Source organism: Nymphalis io, chromosome 15, assembly GCF_905147045.1.
Source record: "Nymphalis io chromosome 15, ilAglIoxx1.1, whole genome shotgun sequence".
NCBI lineage: Eukaryota > Metazoa > Arthropoda > Insecta > Lepidoptera > Nymphalidae > Nymphalis > Nymphalis io.
In genome coordinates, this window is record NC_065902.1 from 4,592,365 (window position 1) to 4,613,601 (window position 21,237).

Here is a 21,237-nt window from a genome sequence, read left to right on the forward strand (position 1 = left end):
ACTATGGAATGTATAGAGTAAGGAGAATGAATACATACGTTTCGAAGGTATAGGATAGTAGGGAGATGGAGTCGTACATAAAATATTAAAATATGTATTTTTCGGAGTACATATTTGATTACATGATTCTTTTAAAACTAGAAAGCACTACAAATACTTCTGTCTCCCACGTACCACGTGGTGAAATTTTTTACGTGGTGACTAAGCGAATTAAAGTATTTTATTTCGCTTCGTCTAAGGAGAACACAAATAAGTTTTGAATTGTCTTTTCTTGGCGGGGCACTTAATTAGTGTCCGTTCCTATCTCTACCTATATGCCGATGATGTCATATGTACTTCCTTATTTGGAAAGTTAATAAATATTTATTCTTTTAAGTCACATCATATCCACTAAATAATTATTTATTACCTATTAGTATTCGCAGTGTTCGAAATTTATTGTTTTATTTTAAGGCACAATAACTAACAATGTGCGAATAAAATTTCTGCAGTAGACACTTAATACTAAAAAAATGTAAGATTATCATAATAGAAACATTCGTTATTATTATTAATAATGATTTTATATTTTTAAATTATAATTATATTTCATATGTATTTGTCATCTGTCTTTAAAAAAATTAACTTAATTATCTGTAGCAATTCAGTGACTTGTCAAAATTTATAAAATCATCTCATTCACCGCCTCAGTAGAAAGATTACTTGTGGAATAGTGTTAGTTATCACATTTACAGTTTTAAATCGCAAATAAAGATGACGGTAAAAAATAAAACAGAGGAAACTAAGAAGGAAAAAGCAGAATCAACACCTGCCGCTAATGATGACTTGGTAAAATATTATTCTATTTGTTATAAATAATCTCTTGCATCGCCTGTAATATTCATATTTATTTACAGTCGGAAGAAGATAAACGGCTCCAAGAAGAGCTTAACATGCTGGTTGAGAAACTTGTGGTATGTTTTTGTTTATGAATAAATGCACGTAATGCTTTTACATTGTTTCACTTAACCAACCAATTGTTTTATAACTTTTAAGGGCAGTGAAGTCGATCTCTATTTACCAGCATTGCAAATGTTAAGCAATCTCATAAGGACATCTACAACGTCTATGACGTCTGTACCAAAACCATTGAAGTTTTTAAGAGAACACTATCCAGCTCTTAAACTAGTGTATGAAAAAATCGAAGATGAAAAGACAAAGAAATATTGTGCTGATGTTGTTTCAGTCCTTGCAATGGGTGTCAGTGGTTCTCCTGTAAGTTACTTATTTCAAAACTATATATTATGTTGTTTTTTATTTTACTTTAACAATAGTGTGTTTTAGGATGCTGCTGAAAAACGTGAATGCCTTAAATATTGCATGCTAGGAACTATGTCAAATGTAGGTGAATGGGGTCATGAATATGTAAGGTAAGAATAAGTAACCTTTAGCATTTAAATTGAAAGGAATGATAATTATTATATATTTAGTTAATTTATTAATAAACATATTTTCATAGACAACTTGAAGGTGAAATTGCTGAAGAATGGAACATAGAGAATATGAACACGTTAATGCCACTGGTTCGTGATGTAGTAGCCTTTGATATGCAACATTCTGCTGAGATACAAGCTTGTGATTTGCTTATGGAGATTGATCGTTTAGATCTTCTTTCTCAACACATGGACCAGAGTAACTATCCTCGTGTATGTCATTATTTAATTGGGTAAGTTTTATATTTTCTTTAAGATGTATATAAATTAAACAAACATTTGTTTGTAAACCCTTGCCAACCCTTTATCTAAATACATTAGCACTTTAAATATGTCTTGTCTCCTAATCGTATTTATAGAAAATAAGTAAAAAATATAGGGTATAAAAATATAGGGTATATATATTTTTTATCTGTCTTGTATCTTTCAATGTTTAACCATTATTATATAAAAATATTTTTGTATCATATGATACAACAACAAATAACTGCAAATGTGAAAGTTCAAAAATAGCCCTTGAGACAAAAAGCTGTCAATGTTAGGTATAAATGGCAATAAGGCGAGATGTAAAGGGTTTGTAAAGGATGACATGCACCAGATGAGAAAGATTGACTTGAAATAGAGATAATGTAAGAAAATTTCGTACCCAATGAACACACTCCGAATAAATGGGGTGGAGTCCATAATTTACAATCTCAGTAAGAAATCTTAACTTTAAATAACTATAATGATATTGTTTTAATTATTTTTTTTTGTACATTTTTAGCTGTGCTAGTTATGTTGTGGAGCCAGAGTCGACACAGATTTTGCAGGGTGTTTTAGACACATACTTGCGTTTTGGAGAGTATCCTCGTGCTTTACTTGTAGCAATGCAGCTGCAAGACAAGGTTAAATGTGAAGAAGTATTCAATACCTGCAGTGACCCGTAAGTATATATTATAAGCCAATGATTTCTGTTCTTTTACTTTCTCTAATTAATTAAATTGAAATTCTTTTCTTTTTTTAGCTTGATTAAAAAACAACTATGTTATATGCTGGCACGGCAATATGTGCCATTAGAATTGGAAGATGAAGATCTTCGAACAATACTATTAAATGCTCACATTAATGACCATTTTCTAAGCTTAGCTAGAGAAGTAAGTTTTTCAGCAAAATTATTTACCAAACAAATATATCATTATAGTTATATTTATAAATAAATATACCTTGAATCATATTTATTTTAGTATAATGAAATCTTAATCATAAGACTATTTTAAATTATAATAAAGAAAAAACAGAAGAGAAATGTAGTCAATAAAAAACAATTCCAAAGTATATTTTTAATTGTTCTATAGCTTGATATTATGGAGCCTAAAACCCCCGAAGAAGTATACAAAACTTGGTTGGAATCGGCTGGATCAGCACTTCGCCCGTCATTGCTTGCTGACCACCCAGTTGATTCTGCTCGACAGAATCTATCAGCAACCTTTGTGAATGCATTTGTGAATGCTGGTTTTGGTAGAGATAAACTTGTTACTACTGAAGATGGAAACAAGTGGATGTATAAGAATAAAGATCACGGTGAGATTTTATCAAAGATATTTATTTATCTACTTTAATTAATTACGCTCAAATTTGTAATATAGTACAAAAATTATTGAAACACCATACATATTTTTAGCATGTTGACTTGAAACAATTGTTATTTATAGGTATGCTTTCGGCGGCGGCATCACTCGGTATGATCCATCTGTGGGACGTGGACGGCGGACTTACCCCTATTGACAAGTATTTATACACAACTGAGGAGCACATCAAGGCGGGCGCACTTTTGGCCCTCGGACTTGTCAACTGCGGTGTGCGTAATGAGTGCGACCCCGCGCTCGCGCTATTGTCTGACTACGTGCTGCACTCCAGTGCCAACTTAAGGATTGGAAGTGTGTTAGGTGAGATCTTCAACTGCTTTAATAAAAATTACAACATAAAACTCAATTGCAAAAGCTTATGATAAGATAAAAAAAAAGCCGAGATGGCCCTGTGGTAAGAACGCGTGAATCTTAACCGATGATCGTGGGTTCAAACCCGGGCAAGCACCACTGAATTTTCATGTGCTTAATTTGTGATTATAATTCATCTCGTGCTTTACGGTGAAGGAAAACATCGTGAGGAAACCTGCATGTGTCTAATTTCACTGAAGTTCTGCCACATGTGAATTCTACCAACCCGCATTGGAGCAGCGTGGTGGAATAAGCTCCAAACCTTCTCCTCAAAAAGAGGAGAGGAGGCCTTTAGCCCAGCAGTGGGACATTCACAGGCTGTTACGGTATGATAAGTCACTCTTGTCCCAGCTTTTGATTGTATATGACATTTCATAATTAATTTTCATAAATTTTCAGTAATAAGTTATTCTATTATGTGCAAATCTATTCGTTTTTAAAGTAAAAAAAAAAACAACAGCAGGATGGCTTAGGGATGTTCCGGAAGTGGTTATTTTAGAAACGGAGATTTTAAATTTGGTTTGCAGAACCGCATCCGAAATCTGAGATGTGCTCCAAATAACACTTGATTTTGGTTTCATTATCCAATTCAAATAAATTTGTCTCTCGTCAATTACAACACTACTAAAACAAATCAAAAACTCGAATATGTATAAAATAAATGAAGTGCAAACATGCCAAATACGAAACAAAACAAGTGACAGAGTAATCGACAGAAGGCCCGGGTTGAGAGAGTTTCTCCGCGCGACAAGTATAAACTTGTTTGTACGCGCTGATCGCGGCCACCGCCACCGCTGTGCATCGACCTTATAACGGAGAATTCAAATTTATCAGAACCGAAATCGAAGGTGCAAAAGTAATCGGAAGATCCGAACTTTCGGAATCGGAATCGAAGCTCCGTAACATCTCTTGGATGGCTATGTTTTAAATTTATAATATTATTGATGTCAAGCTGCAACGAAACCTGTTGATCCTCCTATGCATCATTTGTAGTTAAAAAAGTAAAGTCTGTTTGTCCAGGTCTGGGCATAGCGTACGCGGGCACGCAGCGCGAGGACGTGCTGTCGCACCTGCTGCCCGTGCTGGCCGACACGGCGGCGCCGCCCGAGATCTGCGCGCTGGCCGCGCTCTCCTGTGGTCTTATCGCTGTGGGCTCTTGTAACGGAGATGTAATATTCGTGATCTCTTTTGAATATGTTTGCGGTTTCTTTCTACTTACTAATATCTACAAAACATATTAAATTTTTTTTAGGTGACATGTGCTATTATACAGCGTCTTATCGATGATAACAAAGATCTGCATTCTTCTACTTACGTTAGATTCCTCCATTTAGGCTTGGGATTGTGTTTCCTTGGTAAGTCAAATAAATACTAATATTTTAAGACAATATAATAATAATTACATATTTTTGAATGGAAAAGCCAGAACTTGTATTCCGAGTGATATTATTTATGAGCTTACTTGAAATAATGTTCCATAAAATTAAAAAGGCTGCAAGGAGCGCACTGAGGCGACGATGGCAGCACTGGAAGTGTTGCCCGAGCCTCAACAGTCGCTGTGCCAGACCACACTCTCAATGTGTGCTTACGCGGCCACTGGAGACGTTCTCGTCGTACAACAGATGCTGCACATCTGCTCCAAGCACTACGACACCGATGTAAGGACATCTATTGTATTATATTTGTACCTTTTTGAAAGCATTCCCTTTCTCATACTTTAGTTATTCTATTCAATTTTAAGAATGAACAATCGTCGACCGAAGACACTGCTTTTAAGAAACAAGATAAAAAGGAATCCAAAGAAAGCGGGAGCTCGGCGAGTGGATCTAAAGACGACAAAAGCAAAAGTATGTTTCGGAAATTTAGTCGATCTTTGTTACTAATGACCAAAAGAAAGGTTCAATATTCATATAGTGAATAAGTAAATATTGAAATAGATTAAATTTATAATTTTAGGCAAGTCTAAGGATAGCAAGGGCAAGGATAAGGAGAAGGACAAGGAAAAGGAGGCAAACAAGGAACTGTCGTCGGTGCAAGCCGTCGCCACGCTCGGGGTGGCCGTCATCGCGCTCGGCGAGGAAACCGGCGCCGAGATGTGCACGCGCATCTTCGGACAGCTGGTGAGTAGTGCTTAGTGCAGTAAAATGAATGTGTCTTAACGATATATAAATAAGAAGACTAGTAATTATAAATTGTGGAAGAAGAGTGTCATTCTTTTATCTGAGATGTCGTGTTAATGTTTATTTAAAATCTGTTGTAAAAGGGTCGATACGGCGAGCCTGCGGTGCGACGTGCAGTGCCACTTGCCATCGCCCTGTGCTCCATCTCCAACCCGCAGCTGTCAGTCATCGACGTGCTCAATAAGTACTCGCACGATTCTGACAACGACGTCGCTTACAACGCCATCTTTGCCATGGGTCTAGTTGGTGCCGGAACCAATAACGCTAGGTAATATTTATGAAGGTTGACTTCTGTTTTTAATATATTTCTAATTAACACGAATACGGATGTGTATTTCGCATTTATGGTATTAATTTGTATGGTTGCTACACCTAAGTAACTATAATTTAGAATTCTTGGTTAGAATCCCTTACCTAGCTGGCATATTATAAAAGAAATAAATTGTTATTTTCGTTCTGCAAACATAATACTTAAAATTACAACTATTAAACATTTAAAATTGCAACATTTAATTATTAATATTACGACAGATTGGCGACGATGCTGCGTGCGCTGGCACTGTACCACGGAAAGTCTCCAGTTCACCTGTTTATGGTGCGGCTGGCGCAAGGGCTCTGCCACGCCGGCAAGGGCACGATCACACTGAGCCCCGCGCACGCTGACCGCCGCCTCATCAACCAACCCGCACTGGCCGGCCTGCTTGTTGTGCTCACAGCTTTCCTTGACTGCAAGAACAGTGAGTACTACTCCCTATGACAGCAACATGTTGCAAAATTTGCCTTCATGGATTCAATGATCGAGATTACCTTGATAGGAAAAAAACTCGTTTTTTAAATATGAACATTATTGTTCATATTTATTTTTGCATTTACAGTTATTCTCGGAAAATCTCACTACCTCTTATACGTCTTGGCGACAGCAATGCAACCACGTTGGCTTGTGACTCTCGATGATAACCTCCAGCCTCTTAATGTCAGCGTGCGTGTTGGACAGGTATAAATTATTGTTTACATCTTTGTTTTGAATTGAATTTTAAGGTGTGTTTTGAATAATAAAAGATAATGGTAATTATGTTTTTTCTGTAGGCTGTGGATGTTATTGGTAAAGCAGGAACTCCTAAGACAATTGCTGGCTCCCATACACACACTACACCAGTGTTGTTGTCATTCGGTGAACGAGCAGAACTAGCAACTGATGAGTACATTCCGCTCTCCCCTGTCATGGAAGGTTTTGTCATACTCAAGAAGAATGAGGATAGTGTCATGGCATCGGTTCAATAAATAAAACTATTATAATTAAATATAGTATTAAAGTTGTGATGAAGTAATTCATTTTATAATAATAATATGCAAAAATTTACACTTGTGTTTTTCTTATGTCCAAAAACCATACACTCCATACGGAAAAAAATTTTGCTACTTTTATCTTGAGTACTTTCAATGGTAGTAGATACATATAATTAACAAATTTGCTGAAACAGATGTGGTTTTTCAGTACAAGATTATGTGATTACATTGCCGTCATAAAATAAAAATCAAATAAAATTTCGCCTATCGGCTAATAATTCATTAAAATATAAAATCTTCATTTAAAATTTTGCATATATTGTTTAATCCTTAAAATTTGCTGATGCCATATCCATGTACACAGATGATTGCACAGTTGCCAGTTGCGAGAGCTACAAGTCCAAGTCGTGCGAGCTAGTAAGGCCCAAATTCAGGCTCGGAGAGAGGCCATAGTTGAGCGCCTGAGCGTTGAAACCTGAACCCTTAAGACTGTGTCCGATTTGGGTGATGCCAATTTAGTTATGTTCAGTTCAACCAAGACGCAGGCGTGTTTGTTTTCGCCAAAAAGAGGGAATTTCAGCTACCTCCCTCTTCCCGAAATTTGTCCGTACCTATAACTGACCACCTTGACCTTCGTGGCGTTACTCTCACGTCGACTTTAAATTTCGGCTCTTTGGTATCCTCTCTAAGCTGAGACGTTACTTTACTCCAGAAAAACTGCTCAGCTTATACAAAGCACAAGTGAGGTCATGTATGGAGTACTGCTCTCACCTTTGGGACAGCTCTGCTAAGCACCACCTTCGGGCTCTAGAGTTGATTGAGAGGCGTGCCAGGAGGCTGATAGGAGACGACACATTGGTCGAGTCTAGGCTCCAAAGTCTCGAACATTGACGTGTGGTTGCATCACTTTCAGTCTTCTATCTAATTAATGAATGAATAATGGATTACACGAACTGATTCCTTCCGCCGCCTTTTACTATCGAACGGCCAAGCAAACGCGAACAAAGCGCCATAGGTACACAGTGGAAATTCCCCACTTACGTATGAAGCGCTTTGAATCCGCATTCATCGATCGCACTGTGAAACTGGAATGCTTCTTTTTTTTTTTTATAGAATAGGAAGGTGGACGAGCATATGGGCCACCTGATGGTAAGTGGTCACCAAACGCTCTTAGACATTGGCATTGTAAGAAATGTCAACCATCGCTTATAGCCAATGCGCCACCAACCTTGGGAACTAAGATTTTATGTTCCTTGTGCCTGTAATTACACTGGCTCACTCACCCTTCAAACCGGAACACAACAATATCAAGTATTGCTGTTTTGCGGTAGAATATCTGATGAGTAGGTGGTACCTACCCAGACGAGCTTGTACAAAGCCCTACCACCAGTAAACTTCGCCTGAGACTTTATTTCCTGATAGGTACAACTTTGGTATCTTCAAATCCAGAGTAAACTGGCAAGCGTGCTACATTCTAGACTGTGTCTGTGTCAATGCTTAAGATCAGGCAAGTCAACGGTCAAACGCTTGCCTATTGTATTATGGTGTAAAAAAATAATTTGTTAACTATGTTTTACAACATTATGTATTAACTACACCTAAAAGTTACAGGGGGTGGAGCGAGGCACACCATGCACTATATGGTGCAGTTAAATACACAAACGCAAATATATTGTGGAAGTACTCTCATCAAGTCTTCTCATAAGCCTTTTTAAACTTATTCAATAGCCTTAAGAGGTAAGAGGAACACTAGACAGCGAAGTTTAAGTCAGAAACAGTATATTGTTCGTTTATTTACAAGATATGCCTGACATCAAAATCAGGCAACGTGATGTGCGTGCGGAGCTGCAATCACTCGATATACGGAAAGCTAGCGGTCCCGATGGAATACCAGCCATTGTGCTGAAGAAGTGCGCAGCGGAGCTGTCTCCTGTGTTAACGCGCCTGTTCCAACTTTCTCTCTCTTCGGGATGTGTGCCGGAGGCTTGGAGAAGAGCTAATGTGCAAGCGGTTCCCAAAAAAGGGGATCGGTCTGACCCGGCAAATTATCGGCCAATAGCTATCACCTCAGTACTTTGTAAGGTGATGGAACGGATTTTAAACAACCAACTGATCCATTACCTAGAAGATCACTGTCTAATTAATGATCGTCAGTACGGGTTTCGACCAAAACGGTCCACAGGTGATCTTCTAGCGTACGTAACGCACCTCTGGGGTGAAGCTATCGACAAGCATGGAGAATCGTTGGCTGTCAGCCTCGATATCTCCAAGGCTTTCGACAGGGTCTGGCACAGAAGTCTTCTCTCCAAGCTACCGGCATATGGTCTGCCTGCTCAGCTATGCACCTGGATTGCCAGCTTCCTACACAAGCGTAGCCTTCGTGTTTTAGTAGATGGTTGCGCTTCACAATTCTATGTAGTGAATGCTGGGGTCCCCCAGGGATCTGTGCTATCTCCCACACTCTTTCTTTTGCATATCAATGATATGCTCTCTCTTGGGAACATACATTGCTATGCAGATGATAGTACAGTGCATGGTGGATACCACGGACGCGCAGTGGCTGGGCGGGCGGAAACTGAGGAGAGGCGGGAGAATCTTGTCATTGAACTCGATAGGACATTAGAGCTCATCGCTAAATGGGGTTCTGATAATCTTGTTGAGTTTAATGCCAAGAAAACACAGGTGTGCGCTCTCACAGCGAAAAAGTCACCATTTTACCCTCATCCCTCCCTCTGTGGCACACCGCTGATGATACAAAGCAAAATCGCCATGCTGGGGATGGACGTTCGCTGCGACCTTAGTCCAAGGGATTACATCGAGGCTATTATAAAAACAGCTTCACGAAAACTCGGAGTTCTGAACAAGGTGCGGCGTTTTTTCACGCCACAACAACTGTGCCTGTTATACAAAACACAGGTACGGTCTTGCGTTGAATATTGCTCGCACCTTTGGGATGGCTCCTCTAAGTACCTAATGGAGGCCTTGGACCGGTTACAGCGACGTGCAGTACGCATTATTGGCGACGTAAAGGTCACAAACACCCTTGAACCTTTACAATTGCGTCGCGAGATAGCAGCACTGAGCGCTTTCTATCGTCTGTATCACGGCGAGTGCTCTGAGGAATTATTCTCTCTAATTCCTGCTTCCCCCTTCCTTCTTAAGTCCACGCGAGCTGGTTCTCGATGTCACCGCCTAACTGTAACATCAATTCCATCGCGCACAAAGAAATTTGGCAACTCCTTTCTTTGCCGCACTACCAAAGAATGGAATTCCTTACCAGCTCACGTGTTCCCCTCCTCTTACAACCCGGGTTCCTTCAAACGAGGCGTGAAGAGGCATCTTGCGGGCCGGCATGGCGGGGACGGCTAGTACAGAACATTCTTCCCGACTGTACTGGCCGTCGTCGCGTTTGGACTCTACTACCACTTACCATCAGGTGGAGTGGAGTCATTTGCCATCCCGGGGCATAAAAAAAAAAAAAAAAAAAAAAAAAAAAAAAAAAAAAAAAAAAAAAAAAAAAAAAAAAAAAAAAAAGAACTTTCCTTTCTTTTTTAAATAATTTGATTAAGATTATTGTCAAAAATAATGTATTTATTTATATCTTATCATTACATTATATTAATATTACAAACTTTATGAAACTTCCTTTGATGCAATGGAATTATTTTCATGTTCATTGGATGATACATCTTCATCATCTTGGTCCGACTGTGAAGAATCATTACATTCAGAATTATTAGTAGTTTTAGGTCGTTTTTCTTTTATCTTTGCCTTTTGCTTCTTCTTTAACCGTTTAGCTCTTTTTTTTGCTGTTTTCTCATCAGCAATTCTTTTATTTTCTTCTATTTTCCTATGGTATTCATCATCAAGCTTTTCCTATAAAATAAACAAAAAGGGATTTTTTAATAATTTTGTTAACAACTCCTGTTATATAATACATACTCTTTCAATTTCTCAATATATAAACAAAATACTTTTTCACTTTTTTCTTGTATGAATTTCTGTCTAGCATATTCTTTTCTTCTGAGATGTCTGTATACATGGAACTCTCCAGAACCAGCTCCTGCACTAGATCCCATAACATTTCGAACAAAATCTGGAGGAGGAGCTAAAGACTTTTGTTTGGGCCCCTCTGGTATCACTACTGGTTTATCCTAATATGTAAAACAAACACTTTGTTAGTAAACAAATATACTATGCTGCTAAGAAAATATATTGAACTATTTACAACTTTAATGCTCTACATAAAACAAGTTACAATTATTGATAATTATAATTAGAAAAAAATTACAGGGTTTTTCAACAATTTTTCCAGTTTTAATCTTTGAAGATCTGTTGCATTTTTTATAACAATAGGCTTTTTTTCTTCAATCGAGTCTTTATTTTTTTTGCTCATATTGATACGAAGAACGTTTTTATTAAAAAATATATTTCAGTTCGTATCCTCAGGTACAGTATTTTTTGATATAAATATTATTTTTAATTATTATTATAGTAAAGGTACCAGTAAAACAAGGTAGGTATTGTATATGCTACAAATGTTAACAGAACAAGATGACACCTGGCTGGCACTGACAGTGACAGCAACTTTCAGTGTAGACAACTCCAAAAATGTCTTGGATTTGGAATTATAATTACTTGCCCAGGGGATTAGTGACAATTTATATAAGTGTAGAATTATCTATAATACTTAAAGGGCGTCTCAAAAAAACGTTCCGTTAGTTTCGAAGTCAAAAATATTTGACATAGAAACGTTACTTATAACTAAAAAACGAACAGTTACTTTACGTACAATATAAAAATTCGTTAAATAAATAAACTGAACTTGTGAATTCCTTTACAAATAATCGGGGTTTATCAAATTACAATTTATCCTTCGCCTACCTACACACAACAATATGTCCGTTCATCAAAATTAATCAAATCAGAATTATACTTAAATTAAAATCGTAATAATTTCTTGAAATTGAGTAATGATACAATAAATAATTTAAACCAACTGAGAATAATATGCATTTTTCTATTAACAAGTAATAATTTAGACAATTTTAAACTTTGCTATTTACTACTTTGTATAGTAGTGCAATGGGCAACCCAAATTTCACCTTGCAAAGGTCAAACGTATACTTATACAGCTCAGCAGCCGGTAAAATCTTGAGTCTTGACATCAATTTCAATTTGCAAAGGTTAAAGAAGTCAAACCTCACTCAGTTATACTTTACTACTCTGTTATACTTTTTAAAAAAGGTAAGTAAATCAACAAACTAATATCTTGCTTATACATTTTTAATCGCCGGATTTTCTTAATTAAGCAGTAAAAGTTATTAGGTAATCTCACGTAATAAATTATTTAAGTAAAATTGTTATAAAAAGGCACTTAATACCGTTTCTTATTTATAAGTTGATAAATCGCTAACTGTTGTAATAATGTTATTTATATTAATAATATTTTTTCCTTTGATATCGACAGGTGTACAATACAATATATTACAACTTATTTAAAATGGCTATCAAGTCAATCAAAGCTCGTCAAATTTTCGACTCTCGTGGCAATCCTACCGTCGAAGTCGATTTGGTAAGCTAGAATAATTTTCATAAGTTACCTACTTCATAATAACAAAGTCATGAACCAAATTTACACTATTCTTGTATTTTTAGGTGACCGAGCTTGGTCTCTTCCGCGCAGCAGTGCCATCTGGAGCTTCTACTGGTGTTCATGAAGCTCTTGAATTGAGAGACAATGTCAAGGGCGAATATCATGGTAAAGGTGTTCTCACTGCCATTAAAAATATTAACTCTATTATTGCTCCAGAATTATTAAAACAGAGTTTTGAAGTAACGCAGCAGAAGGAAGTAAGTAGATAATAATATTTCTGATGTTCTTTTTTACTACTCTAATGGTTTTACTTATTTATTTATATAAAGGGGCTCAGTATTTTATATTTGCGTTGAATGTCTAAAAAGTGAGGCACATGAGCAGATAATAAAAACAATATTATCTTTCAGATTGATCAATTTATGCTCAACCTTGATGGAACTGAGAACAAATCTAAACTTGGTGCTAATGCCATTCTCGGTGTTTCCCTGGCTGTAGCCAAGGCTGGTGCAGCAAAGAAAGGTGTTCCCCTGTATAAACATTTGGCTGATTTGGCAGGCAACAGCAACATTGTTCTGCCAGTGCCAGCATTCAATGTCATTAATGGTGGTTCTCACGCTGGCAATAAGCTTGCCATGCAAGAATTCATGATCTTACCTACAGGTACTGTTAAATGAAAAATATTTTTTAAATAGTAAAATATATGAATAAGCATGTGTAAGATATAATTCTAACTTTTTTTTCTAGGTGCTGCTTCATTCAGTGAGGCTATGCGTATGGGCTCTGAGGTATATCATCACCTTAAGAAAATTATTAAGGACAAATTTGGCTTGGATTCTACTGCTGTAGGTGATGAGGGTGGCTTTGCGCCCAACATTCAGAACAACAAGGATGCTCTGTTTCTTATTCAAGATGCTATCAAGCAAGCCGGTTACACTGGCAAGGTAAAATATAAAAGACACATACAAAGTATTCTATATTTATTTTTTAAACTTGTAAAACATAAATGAATGCTTTTTACCAGATTGAAATTGGAATGGATGTAGCAGCATCTGAATTTTTCAAAAAAGGAGCATATGATCTTGACTTCAAGAATCCCAATTCCAACCCAGCTGACTATCTATCTTCAGAGAAGTTGGCTGAAGTATACTTGGACTTCATTAAGGACTTTCCAATGGTCTCAATTGAAGATCCCTTTGACCAAGATGACTGGTCTGCATGGGCAAGCTTAACTTCCCGCACCCCCATCCAAATTGTGGGCGATGATCTTACAGTAAGATATTTTTATTTAATAAAAAAAAAACAAACATTTCATTCTTATATAAATCTTTAAAAACCCAAATTCTTCTAGGTAACCAACCCAAAACGCATTGCGACTGCTGTTGAGAAGAAGGCATGTAACTGTCTTTTGCTAAAGGTGAATCAAATTGGAAGTGTCACCGAGTCTATTGATGCTCACTTGCTGGCTAAGCAAAATGGCTGGGGCACTATGGTATCTCACAGGTAAACTATACAATACAATATATAAAACTTAGTATAAAGCATATTTTTAACATAATTCATATAAATACTTTGGTTGTTTATCAATAACTGATAAGAAATGGTTATTGATAATGATATGGTGAATGTTTACATAAATATAATAATATTTTCCAGAACATGAGACATATATACTTTAAAAACTCAGAACAATTAACTTTAACCTCTGTTGCCAGATTACACAGTTAGTTATTAAAAATAGCATTGTAAACTTTTTTTTTTTTATTTAGTTAGCTCTTCTCAGGTCTAAGGCATGCTTTTCCAAAAAAAATTAATAAAGAAAAAAAAGCTTTAACTGCATTAGAATGTACTAAGTATGTGCAATTGCAAGTGTGTCATCCATGGACATCAGTTTTTCTAGTCACAATCATATGTAATCTAGTACAGTTAATGACTAATTTACAATGGGCCCATGGTTATTTTAAGGCCTAAGTGAATCAGGCCTTTCAACATAATGTAATGTCAATTTTTTACTAAAACATAATAATATTGTCCTTTTCGCCCACGGCGACCAATCTCGAGAGAGATTAGCCAACTACGCTGGAGATATTATAGTGCACAAGTGTATGCGCAAACACAAGTGCACTCTCTATTCCCTAACTCTCATAATCCAATGGGATGGCAATCTGACACGACCGGAAAGACTTCAGGCGCAGGACCAACGGCTTTATGTGCTTTCCGAGGCATGGGGTGTACACACTACCAACTTCCAGACTCCGGGCTGCTTTTGAGAATTTTCTGACAGAAAAACCCAATAACTTTTTATTGGGAATTGAACCCAGAGCCTCCGGGTCTGCGGCCGCGCATCAAGCCACTAGACCAACGAGGCAGTCACTAAAACATAATAAACAATATGCAAGCAATTAATGATTTAGTCCATCTACATTCAATCACTGTTTTAAATACATACTAAAAATACATGCCATTCTTAAAAAAAATCCAGGTCTGGTGAGACTGAAGACACATTCATTGCTGATTTGGTAGTTGGTTTGTCTACTGGGCAAATCAAGACTGGAGCTCCATGCCGTTCTGAACGTCTTGCTAAGTACAACCAGATCCTACGTATTGAAGAGGAACTAGGAGCTGCTGCCAAATACGCTGGCAAAAACTTCCGTAGACCAGTTTAAATATTCATATAGATAAGAGTATATTTCAAAAGTTAAATACCCTGTTTATAATGTAACCTTAACTCTTGTTAATTATTGTCAATATTATATATATTGATTTTATTTACTAAAGTCATAATGATTTTATACCAAGTTTGTAACTGGTTTATACAGAAATTGTTTATTGCAAATGCTTTTAAAATTATTTGCTTTGCTTGAGTAAATGTTGAAAGTGTGACTATTTTAATTTAAGTGAAAGTGAAAATGTAATAATTTAAATAAAAGATAAATGTATAGCTACATGTATTTCTTTTAAATACTTTTAATTTAAGAGTTGTAAAGAGTTAATGAAAGACTATAATCAATGAGATTACAAATACAAAGCTCATTTCTTTGTATCTCATTTTAGTTATTGAAACCTTTGTAATGAATTCCACAGAAAATGGAATTATTTTATTGAGATATAGCATGAATTATTTCAGAAAAAATTAGAATTTTTGTGAAATAATTCACGTTGTATCTATATCACGCAATAGGAATTTTATCCAACGACTGTAGTGTGCAAACATTCCAAAGGATATTAATAGTTTAAAAAATTTAATTTTGTTGGAGAGAACTTACTTTTATCTTTAATAATAGTGAGACCATACTATCTAGCTGCAGTTAAAAAAATCAAAGTTTTATTGTGCTCATTTTGTGTTTTGTCATCTTTTTCCCAAATCCGGAATAAAGTTAAATGTTATTAACATTTCATATGTAACAATGTGTATGTGTGCTATCGCAGAATTATTTTTGTTTGTTTAGTTAGGGTATAAGATATCTATACTTTTTAAAATCATTACCTTGTTTTTTTTTCTCTTTTTCTGGCGTGTATCTACGCTAATTAGTTTTATTTCTGAGTCTGTAGACTATTTTGTCAAGAACTGTCAGCACGGTATTATCTAAATTAGCCGTCAATGTCACTTTAACATAATTTTTTTCGAACCTGTCAAAGAAATTTTTAATTCTGTGATTAATTTTTTTCCACTCTTAAATAAAAATTAATAATGGTGCGAATAACAGCGGCATTATTTAGAGTACCAGTAATTAAATTTCGGAAAGGACTAGGTTCTTCTAATGCCCCTTCGGCACCTCCTGCTGCAGCAGCTCCTGCAGCAGCAACAGCTCAATCGGTAATTATTTTCTATTAAAGCTTTAACTATTGTGATTAGTTCTTAAATAAATAGAAAGCACAAAATGATATTTAATTATATTAATCTTAAGTTTACCACTTTATAAATAATGGGATTTTTCTCTTACGCAAACATTTTCACCTCGGCATTAAGTCGGTTGGTGAGGTTGAATATATTATCAAATCGTTAATTAAATATAATAATTCATTAATTAAATATTTCATATATAAATATTGTATATTTTCACTATAAAATTATGTACAACTAATAAAAATAGCAGTAACAATATTTGTAACAAAAATACTTTTTTAAGTAATGAAATTGAAAGTAGAGTCAAAAATAATTATTTTAAGAAATAATTCGAATTTCAGTCAGTTCAATCTCAACCAGCAGCAGCAATGAGCAGTGCTCCTATTTCCGACATTGATTTACCACTACGCTACAGGCGCCGGCCTATGTCACAGGAAGAGATTGATCTCATCAACGGCGGAGGAGTTGTTTAGTTACCACCTTATTGTTTGTAGATAGAATTTAGCTAGATGGTATTTTAATATAGTTGCTGGAAAATATTTAAAAAAAAAATTAATTTGTTTTATTTTATTGCATTTAATGTACCCTTTTGGTTTTTAAAATAAATGTAGTTGTTAAAAAAAGTAAAACTGGAGTTTTTTCCTTAAATTGATATAAATAAACAATCACCTTCAAAATTACAAGTAAGTCATGTCAATACGAGGCACAATACATTACTATCATTAAATTATTTTCATTTCTTAAATTTATAATTTTTCAGGAACACAGCAGTCTGAGCATAAAAAAGTCAACAACTCTTGCTGTTCAAATTCCAAGCAAAATCCTTATTCAGTGTGGTAAGAATAAAGACACAATATCACTTACATTTATTCTCCAAAATTGTAAAACAGAAAATTCAGACCATTAAAATATTTCAAAATTCTAGATGTTAATAATAATAGAGATTTCAAAAAGATTTGAGTTTTTTTATAAATAGTATAAAAATATTTTTATTTTTTTGGTGTATAATCAACATACAAGATATATAAAACATAAACTAAGCTTATGACTAAAAAAAGTCTAATAATATCTAACATTGAATTTTTCGTTCTGGATGGACCACATCTGTGCAGCCGGCCCATTGTAAGCACCATTACTGTTACTGTCAAACTTTATGAGACCAAACTTAGCAAATTGCCTTTTCCATTCTGGTGACTGTGGCAAAGTAAGAAGAGCTTTAGTTATCCCATTTTTAATATCATCTGAAAATATATTTCATTGTTATATCTATTTTTAAAATCTGTTATTGAGATTTGAACTTAGTGGAATGAGGAATATGTTATGGTAATTTATAAATATTATTATTTAATTAATATTATATAATAGTTAATTATTAAGTATGAAAATTAATATGGATAAAAAAAAATGCAGATATCCATTTTTTGAAATATTCTTTTATTATACTTGATGTGGACTAGGGTGCTTTTTTCAGGACATTTTTTATCAATAAGTTATTGTTACACTGCAGTCTGCATACTACTAGCAATAATAAAATATGAGAATAATGTCATGTTATTTGCTTCAATGAAGATATATTTGTGCTAGTACTTTGTCTTAACATTGTGTTTTGTTACGACTTTGTCGAAAAAACTAATCGTTAATGATATATTTCATTTTTGCACAAATGAATACTTAATGGCTTTCATGACGTTTGTACTGTATCACCACCACACGTTATATTAAATGTGACTATTTTGATACTTTTATACTGTTCCAAAATTATTTTAATTAATTGAGTAAATAACATTATTTTCCATGGCATCGCCTTTGTCAAGTAATTCATCGTTATTTTTAAAAAAATGAAATGGCAAAATTACGGACTTGTTACCAAGGTGAGTCAGTGCTCACTCAATATAAAATATTGAGTGATTTGTATCTATCCTCGATGCAAATCACCATTCTATGTTTATAGCAAAAAGTTAGCTCTAATTCGAGTACAACATGCACTTTCAACATATAAAAGGTGTTTTCATATTTTAATAGAAAAAAGTAGGTCACTTTTAAGAATATGTCTAAAGAGTTTAACAGTAGTAATTGTCTATGTGTGACCACATGTCTTTGGCACATTAAAATTACGTATGTTTAATTAAATGCACAACTAGCCCTTTGGTCAACATTATATATAAATTAATAATATAACAATTTACGCTCACTTTTGGTAAGCTCAAAATAATTTTAATTTCGTTATTATAAGAAAAGGAAGTAAATATTTCAACTTGAGATTGTCACTAACAAAATTTTGTGAAGAACGTACCTGGAAGTCTTCTATTGGCCACAACAGGGTAGGGTGGTAACCGTCCTAGCGTTTCTAATGTAATAATATCTTTTCCACCGTCCTGCATAAACTTCTTTGAATAAAGAAGTGTTGTTGAATCAATTGCTGCCCAGTCAGCTTGTTTAGATAACACCATTTGCGCCGAAGCCAAATGTGATCCAGATTCTAAGAGTAATAAAGAATGAATAAAATAAATAAACATATTTAAAAATTGCATTTCACAAAGCCATTATTATTTTTTTATACTTAGAACTGATCCAAAGAAAGAAGCATTTTCGCCTTTCTCTTTAAGTGTTTTAAGAACAATTTTACTTCCACTAAAAGATTGTTTGTCACTGCATGCAAAAGTACATCCTCTGAGATCCAACAAAGTGTTTACGTTGTGAGCTCTGAAATAGTATAATGAATATTACAAACATTTGAGCTCTTTAAAATAATATAACTACACTGTATGGAATTCGATTGAGTAATAATAGGAGTTAGAAACACTCGTTATCTGAATACTCGACTTGCTTGATAACAATTAATTTATCTACTTATTTATTTAGGCAATTTCAACAATATTTACTTTTTGGTAAATTATCATATTTGTTATAAATAATGCCCATAAAATAAAACACAAATGTATTCGGCCAACGACGAATATTTTTATTGTATCAATATTTGTTATATATAAAACAAATATTTGTACACATGCATATGCATTATAAATATTTGTTTTGAGCGGGTATTCAACTCGCGAACATTGAACAAGTCGTCATTTACAGCACTTAGAGTATCGCGATACTCTCAAAAGTTGTAGATGCTTCTAGAATTAAGAACTTGGCTATTACTTATTAGTCAGTATGAAAAAATAGTCATGTACACATATTTGTTTTGAGCGGATAATCAACTGACGACTTTTTTAATGGTCGAGCCATTAAACAAGTCGTCATTTACTGCACTTAGACTATCGCGATACTAAAGAGGAAATAACCTGTGTCTCAAAAGATGCTTCTAGAACTAGGTAATTGGCTATTACTTATTAGTCAGTTGGAGAAAATAATCTGATGGTCTGGATATATTTACTTTATAGGAAAGTATAATTTAACCTTGACTAGAACGCTTACTTTTTATCACAGTGGACGATAACGTCCGAAAAGTAGCCCGGCTTATTGTCTACATTCATCTGGTGGGCGAACACCGGTGTAACGGGTAGTAGCTCGACAAATTCATTGCTGCTTTCGCTTAAGTCCATGTACGCTGCTGCAGTCATAAATGCTGTACATGTGCAGAGCGCATCAAATAATTTTACAAATTGTTTATTTAAAATCACATTTTTTTGTACAATATTATAGATAAAACTATATAATGTGCTTAAATTATATAAGCTTTATTTTATAATTAAAATAAAAAATAATGTTATAAAAATAAATACTTGTTATTTTTTCTCTTTCTATTACAATGATAACATTTGCTATTTATATGAAAAAGACAGCATTGTTTTGCTACTCAACACTTTGTTACAATAAAACCGTTGTCTATCTCCTTCTCTGCGCAAATACCTACACACGTACTCTACCTACGTTTTGTAGTGTATATCGATAGACATGATCATGGTCAACTTTTTTCTTTTTCTGATAGATTAATTGGGGAAAAATAAGAAGTCATGTGCAGTCTAAACATGATTGGAAATGGTATTGAACCTACTTGTTTCTAAGTTAAGAGATCACTGAATTATTCACCTATCAAAGTGTGATGAAAAATATAACTGGCTAAACATGTATTAGATACTAACAGACAACAATACTTTAAGAAAGTTTTAAAATGTCATCTATAATCTGTTTCATTTAGTTAATTATGTGATTGAGAGTATTTAATAAATTATAAACATTAAAATAAAAATAAAACTATCATATACATACCGAGGTCAATCTTATTCCTAATAAAAGGATCTGGTCGTCCGATAATTGGACCAGGGCTTCGGCTTTCATATTGTAATATCGTATGGCAGTCCAAAGCCTCTTCCAATAGCTCTATAATTAATTCATATATTTCCACGGGATGTGTAGGACACATGTAAGTTATTATTCGTAATTCTAATTTTTCTTCCGACATTTTACAAACAATACTAAAATTTAAATGATACACTAAAAATCTCTTTCTTACTGGCTAACTCAATGAGTTATATTACAAGTTAATCCAAAATGCAAAGAACTTTGTTTACGTTCAATAACAACGCATGATAAACATTGCACGATATGTTCACGATCTTTCTGGTTTCCAGTAAGCCGATCACAGAGCGAGACGACGTCTGAACACGCACACGTTGCATGCTTTATCATACAATGTTATAATATAATTATCTAGGTACTAGGTAGGTCTTTAGAACAATTTGCCATCATTGTATATTTATTTTATTCGATAATTTTGTTTGTTCAATTCTTAGCTAACGCTCTATTCTAATCAACATTACGAAAGACCAAATAATTATAATACCATTATTTCAATCATTTATTATACTAAAATTACAAAACAATTAAAATTTTATACATTTTAATAATTTGAGCAGAGATTCATGAT

At 34.6% G+C, this 21,237-nt stretch overlaps 5 protein-coding genes across 5 annotated transcripts; 3 read left to right on the plus strand and 2 right to left on the minus strand.

Moving 5' to 3' along the window:
• The first annotated feature begins 657 nt into the window (after positions 1–657).
• LOC126773881 (26S proteasome non-ATPase regulatory subunit 2) lies at positions 658–6,991 on the plus strand. The gene is made up of 18 exons (XM_050495103.1): positions 658–828; positions 897–953; positions 1,036–1,254; positions 1,324–1,409; positions 1,499–1,705; positions 2,239–2,397; positions 2,479–2,608; positions 2,810–3,035; positions 3,167–3,400; positions 4,472–4,620; positions 4,704–4,806; positions 4,943–5,109; positions 5,193–5,298; positions 5,408–5,571; positions 5,715–5,899; positions 6,163–6,368; positions 6,507–6,625; positions 6,718–6,991. Exons 1-18 carry the CDS (start codon positions 754–756, stop codon positions 6,910–6,912), a joined length of 2,787 nt encoding a protein of 928 aa, XP_050351060.1. The 5' UTR covers positions 658–753; the 3' UTR covers positions 6,913–6,991.
• A 3,488-nt stretch (positions 6,992–10,479) lies between these two features.
• Positions 10,480–11,400, minus strand: LOC126773909 (PRKR-interacting protein 1 homolog). The gene is made up of 3 exons (XM_050495164.1): positions 11,210–11,400; positions 10,893–11,072; positions 10,480–10,794 (listed from the first exon to the last, which is right to left on the minus strand). The coding sequence occupies exons 1-3, from the start codon at positions 11,312–11,314 to the stop codon at positions 10,552–10,554; spliced, it is 528 nt and encodes a 175-aa protein (XP_050351121.1). The 5' UTR covers positions 11,315–11,400; the 3' UTR covers positions 10,480–10,551.
• A 619-nt stretch (positions 11,401–12,019) lies between these two features.
• LOC126773756 (enolase) lies at positions 12,020–15,457 on the plus strand. The gene is made up of 8 exons (XM_050494870.1): positions 12,020–12,165; positions 12,389–12,493; positions 12,577–12,771; positions 12,925–13,177; positions 13,262–13,458; positions 13,539–13,787; positions 13,866–14,017; positions 14,997–15,457. Exons 2-8 carry the CDS (start codon positions 12,422–12,424, stop codon positions 15,178–15,180), a joined length of 1,302 nt encoding a protein of 433 aa, XP_050350827.1. The 5' UTR covers positions 12,020–12,165; positions 12,389–12,421; the 3' UTR covers positions 15,181–15,457.
• A 640-nt stretch (positions 15,458–16,097) lies between these two features.
• LOC126773758 (alpha-ketoglutarate dehydrogenase component 4) lies at positions 16,098–17,010 on the plus strand. Its single transcript, XM_050494872.1, has 2 exons — positions 16,098–16,331; positions 16,703–17,010. The coding sequence occupies exons 1-2, from the start codon at positions 16,206–16,208 to the stop codon at positions 16,832–16,834; spliced, it is 258 nt and encodes an 85-aa protein (XP_050350829.1). The 5' UTR covers positions 16,098–16,205; the 3' UTR covers positions 16,835–17,010.
• A 46-nt stretch (positions 17,011–17,056) lies between these two features.
• LOC126773757 (uncharacterized) lies at positions 17,057–20,954 on the minus strand. Its single transcript, XM_050494871.1, has 5 exons — positions 20,580–20,954; positions 19,785–19,935; positions 18,922–19,064; positions 18,655–18,840; positions 17,057–17,602 (listed from the first exon to the last, which is right to left on the minus strand). The coding sequence occupies exons 1-5, from the start codon at positions 20,770–20,772 to the stop codon at positions 17,421–17,423; spliced, it is 855 nt and encodes a 284-aa protein (XP_050350828.1). The 5' UTR covers positions 20,773–20,954; the 3' UTR covers positions 17,057–17,420.
• Between the last annotated feature and the right edge of the window lie 283 nt (positions 20,955–21,237).